Source organism: Pleuronectes platessa, chromosome 5 (genome assembly GCF_947347685.1).
Source record: "Pleuronectes platessa chromosome 5, fPlePla1.1, whole genome shotgun sequence".
NCBI classification, from domain to species: domain Eukaryota; kingdom Metazoa; phylum Chordata; class Actinopteri; order Pleuronectiformes; family Pleuronectidae; genus Pleuronectes; species Pleuronectes platessa.
Window position 1 is genome coordinate 17018550 of NC_070630.1, and position 12753 is coordinate 17031302.

At 40.5% G+C, this 12753-nt stretch overlaps 1 protein-coding gene across 1 annotated transcript in view; it reads left to right on the forward strand.

Moving 5' to 3' along the window:
* Positions 1-12753, forward strand: part of LOC128440342 (cytoplasmic dynein 2 heavy chain 1) — a 104036-nt gene that overhangs the window by 46915 nt on the left and 44368 nt on the right. Inside the window, exons 67-74 of the mRNA XM_053423031.1 lie at positions 153-294; positions 1533-1642; positions 2690-2788; positions 2956-3079; positions 7155-7318; positions 7657-7776; positions 9422-9556; positions 10887-11030. Of these exons, the coding sequence (XP_053279006.1) occupies positions 153-294; positions 1533-1642; positions 2690-2788; positions 2956-3079; positions 7155-7318; positions 7657-7776; positions 9422-9556; positions 10887-11030 (1038 nt within the window). The remainder of the gene's footprint in view (positions 1-152; positions 295-1532; positions 1643-2689; positions 2789-2955; positions 3080-7154; positions 7319-7656; positions 7777-9421; positions 9557-10886; positions 11031-12753) is intronic.

Consider the following 12753-nt stretch of genomic DNA (forward strand, 5'->3'; position numbering starts at 1 on the left):
CCTCTCTCATCACTGCTTCTCTTTACATTCCAGTCGTAATGGCTATTCCCTCATGGGTCTTTCTCTTTTCGTACTTTTCTCCCCCAAATCCCTCACCTGTCTGGCCCATCTCCATCCAGTTTCTTTCTTAACCGTGTCTCTCTTCCAATCAGATGTCTGAGATAAAGAATGAGTTGGATACGCTCCCAATGAGAGCCATGCTTGCTGCAGCCTTCATTACCTATCTGTCTGCTGCCCCCGAAGACCGGAGAAGACACTGTCTGGAGACGTGGATGGCTCAATCTGGACTTCAGAGTAAATATACAATTTAGGCAAAAGCACTATTGCCGGCAAATGCCAATTCCAACACTGAACACTTCTACCCACACACCTAACCAAGTGAACTGTGTTGATAAATAAGTGAGATACACAACACCTTCAAGATCATGTCTCTTGTAAATATGAGTACTGATTCAATACTTATAAATATAGAGTTTTAAGATAACCACTCCAAGACTGCTCTTTACTTCTTCTCCATCATGTTGATACTTTGTATTTAATCAAAGTCAAAAAGGATCCTTATGTCCAATCACATAATCAAAAAACCTAACAAAAAGTATTTACATTTTTTGTATAATTCTAACCCATAACCAACTATTAATCATTAACCGACAAAAATGAATGAGTCTCTGACACATAAAAAAATACCAATATACATTTTTACATCTGCAAACAGCAGCATAAACATGATGGATCCAAAACATCAATTTTTTTCACAGTTCTCAGCGTCTAGGGCAAACAGACGTCAGCATTACTTTCCGCTTAAGCTCTGCATGTTCCTGCAGTCACTCTAATGGAAATGAGAGTAAACTTCCTTCATGTTCAGTAGGCAATCATAGAAATCAACGCTCATTACCGGGCCTTGCTGTGGGGTCTGTCTGATCCACAGTTTGTTCACTTTGAGACTTGGGGTAGAGAATAATTGCTCAGATAGAACCTCTGTCCAAGGATCTTTTTTTAACAGAGCAACCCCAAATAGTAGTTGGTCAAAATTCTTGTTGTCGGTTAACGGTTAAAATGTTGGTCAAAAAGTCAAAAACAGGAAGGAGAGGATTGAAATGAAATTTCCCTCTAATCCCTGTCAGGAACATATAAGTAGACAAAATGTAGCATGCAACACATTAAGTACCCAACACAACATATTAAGTGTTCAATGCAACATACTAGGTACTCATATACATAAGTACCTAGAATACACAATGAACACCGTTAACCTAAATGTAAACTTTAAAATCAGCTATTAAATTGAGATATGTTTGATCCACATGAATAAGCTGTAAAATGATGCTATCTTTCCACATTAATTGCTGACTCATTACTACCTCCTATCATATAATTTGTCCCAGCAACCATTGAGATGTGCTTGAGAATTGCACGTGAATCCCAAACAGCTGAGTCATCCAAGTTAACTGTCAAGTGTTGAATTGAGATCTTTTCAGTCAACATATTAATACAACAAACAATCATGGGTATGTTGTGTGTCTTTGTGTCAGAGTTTGACTTGAGGTCATTCCTGTGCTCGGAGAGCGAGCAGTTGATCTGGAAGAGTCAAGGGCTGCCGTCTGACGACCTCTCCATGGAGAACGCACTGGTCATACTACAGGTCAGACATCAGATCACCTTTCAGTCAATCCATGTTAATCTTTCTACTTTTGTTTTAATCCCCTAAATGCATGGAATCATTGAATGAACCATGTTATTAAAGCTATTTATTCTCCTGTTTATTTCGTCTCTCTTCCCTCTCTATCTTAAAATCTGTCTTAGTTTTATGCTCATCAGTTAAGACACATCATTGTAACACCAGCATTTACGTCCGACCACCAGCATCTATATAAAGCATAATTATGCACTTGCCATTGCCATTTATTTGTCCTCCATTCGTCCTCCATTTGTCTGTAATGTGCGTGTGTGTTTCTTTTGCCTTCACTGCATTCAGATCAATGCTCTCAAGTTACGGGTAAGAAGTGATACATCATTCATCCTATTAGGCCTCACCTAGTTCATTTAGCATTTTTGTGCTTTTTTGTTTTAATGTGTGTTAGTTGTGTGTCTTCCCAACAAATAGTCATATGCAGAGATGTTTTAAATATAGTTAGTTTTTTTGCTTTTAGATGTCTTTAGCTTTTCTTTTCTGTAGTGTTTGACAGCTGACAACCAGGTTTATACAATGGAAATCAACGAAAATTCCAAGATAATAAATAATCACCTCAATGATAGTAGTTACTGAACATGTGGAGTTTCGCTGAGGGTTGATGTGTGTCCCCAACACACAAACACACACACACACACACACACACACACACACACACACACACACACACACACACACACACAAAAGAAAAAAAAAAGACACTACTTAAGTTACTTCTATCAGTACACAGTGTAAGAAAAGATTATGGATGAACTGAAAAATAAACGGGCGTAGAGAAGGTGAAGAGAATCCTTGAGCAAGAGACCGTGAAATAGACGAGCACCGGATGAAAGAAACGGTCGTGGGCTTTGTGTCTTTGCCTGGAGTAATGCTGATGGATGTCGATAAGGATGACAGCAGCACACAAAGCTCCTTTTCCTCAGTAGCTGAGCCTCTTCCTAAGTCAAACTATCCCGTATCAACTGAAACAAGGATCTTTGTTGTCGTTCTGTACTCCAGAGTGTTGCCTGTCCGTTCCTGATCGACCCGTCATCCCGAGCTACAGAGTGGCTGCGCACACATCTCAAACAGAACAGACTCGAGGTTATCAACCAACAGGTATATAAACACACACTCTGACACACTTTCACATTGCATGGATACAGGTGATATGTTTTGTTCATATTAATTCACCCTAATCTGGAAGAGAAACGTTATAGACAGCAGGAGCCTCTAAAGCTGATCATGTTAACAGTGCGTCTTGTTTGCGTCCTCGCTCTCTGCAGGACAGTAACTTCATGACATCTCTGGAGCTGGCAGTCAGATTTGGAAAAACTCTCATCATCCAGGAGATGGATGGAGTTGAACCTGTGCTCTATCCGCTGCTGAGGAAGGACCTCATAGCACAGGGTAAGCAAACACTCTCACAGGCACAAACACCACTCAAATACCAAGTGGGGATGGGGGAAATTATATTAGGTGTAATTTAGAGGCTTCACCATCCACTGGTTGCTCATGAAAAGTTTGACTACTGTCCTGTATGTGTCAGCTGTGTTTCAATTATAAAGGGCGATCTATGCATGGATTAAAGTTTTCCGTCGCTATGACGGATTTCCGTCAACTCCGCTCGCATAAGGCTAAAAATGAGATCGATGCAGATCATTGGAAATAAATCCCCATGCGTTGTGCTTGGTTTTTTTGTGTTCGGCGTTGTTATTGTCAGTGGAGCAGCAGCAGTTTAAACTCTCTCTCCGCCGATGCGGCGGGCCAGCTGGATGTCCGGCTCCCATCCACTCCCAGCTCTGTGCGGGTCCCACCGGAGGCTGAGGGGTCGCGCTGCGCCAAGGCTGCCTCGCGCCGTGCAGCGATTGTTTCGGCGTCGAGTCTATTTTTGTTTGCGCTTGATGCGAGCGTATCGCGCCAGTAAACACACTGAAAAATGATTTTAAACGATATTGATGACATATTTTATATGATATAAATGATAAAGTATGCATCCCATAGTTTGTATTCCCCTTCTGTTGTCCTGGAGTTTTAATTTTACCAATTTTACCAATCACATTATTAAATGCCCCCCTCTGCCCATCCACTACAAGCAGTCATAAAGATAAAAAGAGAGGGGGGGGGGCTCCCCATTGGCTTGAGTGGAGAGTACGTAATTTACCCTCGACACCCGACATTGAACGGAGCAAACAGCGGAGAAGTTCTTGACCAACCAGTTCCAACCAATTCTGTTGGAACTCCCTCTTCCTCCTCCTCCTCTGGCTCATTTAAAGCCACACCTGCAGGAAAACCCTTTTCCTCTCCTCCTGGGCCAAAAAAACCTCCCCAGAAACGGGCATCAGGTGTCCTGAAGTTAGATGACTTTGGATTCACCACTAAAAGGCCAAAGAAGTAGACCTTTTTATTTTCTCTTCTTGGGTCTCAGTGTTTTAACTTATGTAGTACTGTTATCTTTTAAGTTTTAAGTTATCTTTTTGTGTTACACCGTTTTGTTCAAACATTGTTCTCTTTAATATAATTGTTCTTGAAAGCATTGTGGAAATAAATGCTTGCTCTGACAACTTGTGCAGATGTTTTGTCATTTATAGCCCATTAACACGAATGGTGAAGTTTTGCAAAAAAATATTGGTTTTAATGCCCTAGCTTTAAACTAGTAAGTGATAATGGACCACGTGAAGTTCAAATATCGAAGCGGTAAGCAGCCACGACCCAAAGTGAGTGCCGATTTTTTTTTTCAGTCAGATGATTTTTTTTTGCTTTAATCCCTGTCTATGCTCTGTGCACCATGAAAAACCTTATGATATGTAAAATATTAAGGTAAATTGACACTGAGATATTGACTGTTTTACTGAATACCCACAGCACCCATGTACATGTTCATATTAAGTGTGATTTAGTAGAGACAAGACATGGTGGTCTTAATATCAATTTTTAGGATATTTTTCCACCATTTCAACTTGTCTAGTGTTGAGACATAAATATATTTTATTATCAGCTGAGACACAAGTTCAAAGGAAGAATGATAACTCCCACGACTGGGAGTAAAATGTCCAAAGATTCCACGATCTTTAAAAAGTCTGTGTTTTAATTTATTATTGTTTCGGGGACTTGATGAACCTACAGCTTGATGAGACAGTGGCAGCTTAGCAGCTTTATTAAGTCACAAATTTACAGATCAGAATTCTAGAAGGAATCCCTTGGTCCTATGATGGACGTAGGTATAAAGCTCAATCCTCCCTTTGTTCACTTGGGTCACAAAGATCACCTGGTCATAACCCGACTGGCTTGGTTAACTTTGCTCTCTGGACACAATTGGCATTTTCATTTCTCTGACCTCGACAAAACAATTGAAGAGAAACATGCAGTTTGAATTCGTGAGGACTCTCCTGCAGAAGGAGAACAGGAGAGAAATCTTTAAGGGTTATGCTGGAAGTGAACCAGTCGTGTTCAAGATAAAGCTCAAAAGAATGAAGAAGCATGGAGCTGGTTAAACCGAGCTGGTCGCAGGTGCTGCCTCCTCTGGAGAGCCGCCACAGGAGGAAGGTGGTGTTTAATCCACCCAAAAGCACTGAGGAGGAGACGCAGGCGATCAGCATCCAGACTGACTCCACTCTCGCTCTCCTGGAGGAGGAGAACAGGAGAGAAATCTTTAAGGGTAATGGTGGAAGTGAACCAGTTGTATCCAAGATCAAGCTCAAAAGGAGGAAGAAACGTGGAGCTGGTCAAACCGAGCTGGTCGCAGTTGCTGCCTCCTCTGGAGAGCCGCCACAGGAGGAGGTTGGGCCGGTTCCTGTGTCACATGTCGAACACAGGGAAGCTGCTGGGAGACGTCATGGATGCAACTGTTTACGTTGATGAGGATGTGCCCGATGTTCTGGCTCAGCCTCACTGAGGGGATCTGCCCAGAGTGTCGTGACTCCTCGACCGGCTGCAGCCATGACTCAGGTCAACCGTCACCTCCTGATCGACTCCCTACACCCCCCCCACCCCCACCCAAATACTCCTCCAGCCCTGTTCTCCTCCTACTCGTCTGTGTTCATTCTGTGTTCTTGTTAAAAATGTATATTTCAAATTAAACTGTCAGATTGAAGAGTATATCCTAACATCTTTTTTGTTCTTTCCTGTAAATTTCATAAGAAAAACACATATTTTGTGATAACCACAGGTTCCGTGTTTTTAATTTAACGCACATCATGATTACCTTGAGCCCTTGAAATGTTGTTTGTATAATGTAAATTTGAATTTGCATATTGGGCGTCTGTATGTGTGTCTGGTACCAGTTGAACTCTCCTGAATCTGTAAATCATTTTCTATACACTTTCAAATATGGATTATACTGAACCACAGGATCTGATGTCTTTTCCCAAATGTCAGCATTGACCCTTCATCAGGTCAAAGTACAGAAAGTGAAGAAATATCAGCTAATGGAGTGATTTAATTTCACACATTTTACTGTGGGAACAAAGTTTTCAGTTTTATCTTCAGTGTGTCATAATTAACTCACTCCAAAGCTCCTGTAGATTCAAGCTGCACCGAATTCCATATAATCTTAACAATGATAATACAGACTTGTCTCTACAGTGTCTTTCAAAACCAGTTAGCTTATTATAAAAAGTCAGATCTCACTCAGCAATGCAATAAAGCAACAGTGTGACTAAAATGTGATCTTTGAGTTAGTTTGTATCTCCATCTTGTTGTGATGACACTCATCTCAATTTGAAGTTGATCTGATGAAAGCCCTGGTACAATTTTTACTCAAAGTAAAAATGTGGAATATGGCCAAAATGGGCACTAGATGCAAAATAGCAATAAAGAAGAAAGTGAATGTTTTACACTGTCGTTGCTGATATGTAATACCCCTCTTTAGTACAAAAAAGTTTCCCTTTGAACTTTTAGAATGCAATTTTTTTTAATTTATTCAATTAACGGATTTAATTCATTTGAAATACTACTTGAAATGATCTAATGAATAATAAAGAATATAATTATATATATATATATATATATATATATATATCATTTAAAAGATATTATCAACCTCATCCTATGTGAATCTTGCACTTAAAGTTTTTATATAACTGGTGATATTTCAGTGTCTTTGTTTAGTATTTTCTTACCGAACAGAGGTTGGAAATGCACCTAACTCCGGAAAATGAGGGTGATTCATAAGAGTCTGGTTCATCCAGGGTGAGGTTGTTGTTATTTGAAGCGCGGAGAGAGTGGGCGCAGAGAAAGTGTGAGAAAAGGGCAAGTTATTCACTTAAAAGTTGTGTCGAACAGGATTGAAAAAAAGAGGCGAGACAAAGAGATGGCAGCACTGCATTGCAGACATCTAGAAGGCCGAGACGAGAGCCGAATGTAGACGAGTGAAGACAGAATTTAAAGTGGCCATTGAAGACAAAGCTACACCACTGTTTGATAGTGTATGTTGTTAACAGAGACTCCCTGTCTTTCTGTCTAACTTCCACACACACACACACAGGCCCTAGATATGTGGTGCAGATAGGAGACAAGGTTATCGATTACAACGAAGACTTCCGTCTCTTCCTGGCAACAAGGAACCCCTCTCCCTTCATCCCCCCCGATGCTGTTTCCGTGGTTACAGAGGTCAACTTTACTACCACCCGGGCAGGCTTACGAGGACAGGTAATGCACACCCACACCCACACTCACACATAAACAAATCTACTGTAACTGCTTGGCAGGAAATGTTACCATCTTGAGTCTTGGTTCAGTTTTGCTCACACTTTGTTGCAGAAGTGTTAATAAGACTTCAAAGTGTTTAAGGCCAAAGTCTGTGGTGATGTTTTGTTCAAATACAATAATGAAATAAAAGTTTGAACCAATTTTTTTTTTTTTTATCCATGTGAAACAAGTGTTTTTATAGTAGAATACTACAGTGCATATATATACTATATATGTGTATATGTGTGTGTTGTCATGCTTTGTGTCCACTCTGACCATGTCTTTATGCGTGTGTCTAGCTCCTCGCCTTGACCATCCAGCAAGAGAAGCCAGAATTGGAGACAGAGAAAACAAGACTTCTGCAACAAGAGGAAGACAAGAAAATACAACTGGCTCAGCTGGAAGAATCCCTGTTAGAGGTATACATGCAGACACACAGCATATACTGTTAGAGCAAATATAAGTAAATACTACAATTTGGGTACAAAAGCTGGGGCACGATCATCTACTGATATAATACAGTTCAGATATGTGATATAAATATACCTGATTCACTAGTGTGAATCAGTAGACATGATGGTCTTAATATTTAAGGGTATTACTAAATTGACATTTTCCACCATTTCAACTAGTCTCACGCGACATGACATTAGAGACACAAGTACAAAGAAAGTAAAAATGTCCAAGTCTGAAAGCCTGAGCTAAACACAGGCAGTTACTGGGGAATTCTAGTTATTTCCCCCCAAAATACAGTAAAGTTTTGTGACTAATAATATTTGGGCAAGGTCGATGTCACAGGGGCAATAGGAAATGACTGATGACATATATACATTGGACCAAGTTACCCACGAGGAGCGCTTTGTAAGTGTACTTTGGGGAGAATTACAGATGACTCAGGAAAGAAAAGTGTGAAGATATAAGTGGGGGAATAAATAAAGAAAATAAAGAAGAAAGTGAGTGTTGTGCTGTTATGTAATAACCCTCTCTGGTACAAAACAGATTCCCTTTAGGACGCAATTCAGCAAGTTCTTCATAATAGTCAGGTTTTTTTCTTCTTGGTCTAGAATGGTAGAACTTTTAGAAAAAAACGCTACAATACCTAAAGAAATCAGGCTCTGAGTTCATGGATGTGGTTCGAAATCCATAATTTGACAACCAAGAACTTTCAGATTCAACCCCCCCCCCCATTAGACCATTTGTCAATGTGGAATGCTCAGTTCTCGCTGTTGCTAGCTCCCACTGTTAGCCTAAGGAGCATGTCAAAGCCAGAATGAGATAATATGTACAGAGCATGCAGGAGGAGGAGGAGTCACTGTTGCATCAAGGATGTGATTTGTCACTGACAATTAAGTCAGTTGGCAAAATTGTCCCCCTTAATTATTCTCCAGAAACCTTAGCGTTTGAGTAAGAATGTTTGCAGTGAGTACAATCGCAAACTTTCTTTCATTGTTTTTCTTTTCACTTATTGATGCACGTCAAACTTCTGAAGAGAAATTCGCCAGCAGTCATTTTACATCCCCGGTAGTGAGTCTGTGGAACCAAACATCAGACAGGTTGTGGGCTCCCTCTAAGTCCTAAAACATACAGAGCTTTATGTATATATACACTTTCACAATGGAACACAGTGCCAAAGCAGGATGTCAGTGCCTCACTGCCACTAGACATGTAATTAATCTAGAATTGTGGGAGCATATTCAACTCGACATTTCCATGCTCCACTGCTTTCTCATCTATTTTATGTGAGTTTATTTGAAAACATTTTAATCAGTTAGTTTCAGAGAATAGATTCCTCAGGGTGAAGCGGGAAACTCGTGGGATTCGATGAGAGATTGAATAGAAGAATAAAAAAGTGTTCAGAATCTGACCATTATAAAACAGCATCTCTTGCCTCTGCAACTGTTATAAGATCACACTCTTCAGCAAATTGAGCGATACACAACAACCTACCTGTCCCATACTCCTCTTTTCATTTATCTAACTTATTAATGACACCCTCTCTTCCTCCTCGCTGGATCTTTTTGTTTGTACCTGTCTGTTCATCCGTCTGTCTGTTTCCTATTTCAGACACTGGCTACAGCTCAGGGGAATATTCTGGAGAACAGGGAGCTGATAGACAGTCTGAACCAGACCAAGGCGAGCAGTGCCCTGATCCAGGAATCACTGCTGGAATCTCACAGGCTGCAGGCATCTCTGGACCAGGTACTTGACCTCAGATATCCACACTCTCACAGACACAGACGAAAAAACTGGAAAATGTCATTTAAAGCCTTTGCTGCCTAAACTTGTAAGTAGATTCATTAATTACCTCCACCTAGGAAGTTGTGTGTTCACCCCTGTCAGTTTGATTGTAAGCAAGAAGGCAACATTTTCCGACTCTGTTGTGATTGGTCAAACACTTCAAGCAAATGTAGGAAATGTCGGCCTCTGAGCTTGCTTTACCTGGCTTTGTTTGTGTTTGTGCATTAGGCGAATGTTGGGTATTGTGCTGTCACATGACATCACGATAATATGGAAATATCGGCAAGACTGCTGATGAGGCATTTTTCTGGGGGAGGGGAGCTTTCTTCACCACACACTTTGTGTGGGGAATTTGAACTTTTACGTATGCAAAAAAAAAAAAAAAACACACTAAAGGACAGAAAAACTGAAAAAGCATAAAATGTCTTCTTTAGTGGCTCGTAAGCTTACATGTATGAGTCGAGGTCTTATACTTTTTTTAAACCTGGGTCAACCAGATCCTGAAAAACCAAGATATATTGTCAGTAACAATTTTACAATTAACCCTCTTCAGAAGTTTGGAAGCTCTCGGGTATTTCCCTTCATATCGACTGCTGTGCTCTTCTGAGTCACTGATGACAGAGAAAGAGAGAGGGGGCATTGAGACTGAAGGGTGTGACGGAGACAGAGCGACGGAGGTAGAGGGAGGCACAGATTACAGTTGTCAGAGATACTGTCTCAGTCTGAATATGTGGAATTTTTGGGGACATTTTATGCAGTCTGAGGCTGTAAGATGTCTCCACTTTTGTACCCAAGTATCATTTCTGGAACCAAACATCATCTTATTTTGAGCATTACAAAAATGTGAGTTGTTTATAAATACACAAACTCCACACACTGCGCTCCAATGTAGATGCAGTATATAACCGCCCTCTAGGGTGCAGTGTTACACCAGAACTGTTGATGTACTTTTCGCTCTGTTCTTTTTATGTATTTATTTTCTCAACCCTGGTTCTGTCTTCCTCTTATGCACCCCCTTGATTTTTTTCTCACATTTCCTATCTTATCACACCTTGTGCTGTCTATCCTCATCCCTCGCTCTCTCTCTCTCCCTTTCTCCTTCCATCTTGATTAAAATAAATATTAGCTTCTCTTCTGGTCTGGTCATGCATCTTCAAATAAATCCCTCTGCCTGCCATCTATACATATTTTGTATTTTCTTGAATATTTTGTGGTCTTTTTTCTGTTGCTCCTTGGTTCACTTTCATGACTGTCCTTTTCTATTTTATCTTTCTCTTTGTTTTTACTTTAGGAGCGGGATGCCTACTTACCTCTTGCGGAGAGTGCCAGCAAGATGTATTTTGTCATCACCGACCTGTCGAAGATCAACAACATGTACCGCTTCAGCCTGGCTTCTTTTCTACGCCTCTTCCAAAGAGCTCTTCAGGCCAAGAAGGTGAGGTGATGCCAAACAACTCTTAGTGGTGCTTTCATTTATTTTCAGCACGGTACAGTTTGAACACTTTCGAAATATAAATAAAAGCTTTCATGCAATTGGATGAATAACCAACCAATAGCTAAATTAAATGCTAATACGCATATTTTGAAGTAGTTTTCCCACTCATATATCTGAGTGTGGGTGAATGGATGATTGTTACTTGCACTGTAAAACGCTTTGAATGGTCAATAAGACAAAAAAAAGCCTCAAATAAATTCTATCCCAATGATGCATCATCATAATTAATTAAACACTGTTTTGTTCGAATTTTACATGTTTCCTTTAACATTAGCCAATTCAAACTAAGGTAGCACTAGCTAAATACACCTATCCACTCTCTGTTTGTTAATTATAAGACTACCGACAGCAACTTGTTAGCTTAGCATAGCACAGCTAATTATATTTTCTTGGGGGTTTTGTGCAGGACTTTTATTTGTGCATTTATTGTTTTTACTTCTTACATTTTCCTTTCAGTAGCTGTGTGCTTTGGGTTGGCACTGGGTCATGAAACACAACAAAAAGTGTTGGATATATGGAAGTTAATTCCATTTACTTCTAGATTATTTTTAGATGATTTTGTTTCAGTTGAGGTCGGCTTGTTTTTATCAGCATGTTTATCTCAATCTGACCTGTGCAGCTGGAGAGCTCCACAGAAGGTCCATCACACTGCAGTTCTCCATCTGAGCCCCTAAACGCTGTCTGATAACCAGAGTACACACACACACACACACACACACAGGGTTGAGAGAATGAGCACTAATTCCCCAAATCCTCTGTGGGTTGTTAGAGCCACTGCTGTCATCCAATAATGTCACCAGGCAGCAGCTGGTCACCACTGTTATGTACTGTATGTGTGTGTGTGCCTGTGTGTGTGAGAGGGTGTAATAAAAGGGCATTTATTCATCGACTCTCTGTCCCTTTGTTACTTTTGGCTGTTTTTGTATTGGACGAGCAAGTTTAATTTGCCATGAGTTACAGATGGTGGTAGAGATCTAAAGGCGAATTTTAATGTTGCATGTCTGACATGACAATATGAACATGTGCACACCAACAAATCAGTAGACATGCAGCATGACTGAGCTGTGTCCTATTCTTCTGGAATGTATCTGTCTGCTCCTGTGTTTAATTCTCTTCCTTTTGTCATGTCTCATTGTGTATATACATTCTTTGACAGTTACACACTGTGGTCTGATACCAGCCTCACAGACACGGTGCCCACGCTACCACTTGAGCTGGTGGGCTCCCTCTCAATAAAGGCAAAAGACCTTTTATTGACAGGACAGTGCAAGTGTGAAATGTGGAAAGAAAAGAGGGGCTGCAGACATGCTGCAAAGGACCGGACTCGAGTGCTCTTCAGAGGCTGAAGGTTTGGTTGCAATCCGGAACTTGCTGCGTGTCTTCCTCCAAAAGTCAAAGAATGTATATACACAATGTCAAAAAGGTGAAATGGAAAAAGATGTCTTCCCCAAACCTCTCCCCAGTTCACTCTTGCAATGTCCTTCAGTAACGGCGAAAGTCCCAAAATATTTTAAGACACTATAAGACAAACGTCAACATTCTGGTCTGATCTTTCTCTGGCAATTTGTGTCTCAGAGGTTAAAAAAAAGACAAATAAACAAAGAGAAGATATACAAGTTAACCATTTTTCATTGGGTCTGATTACCCTGATGTGACCGAAAGT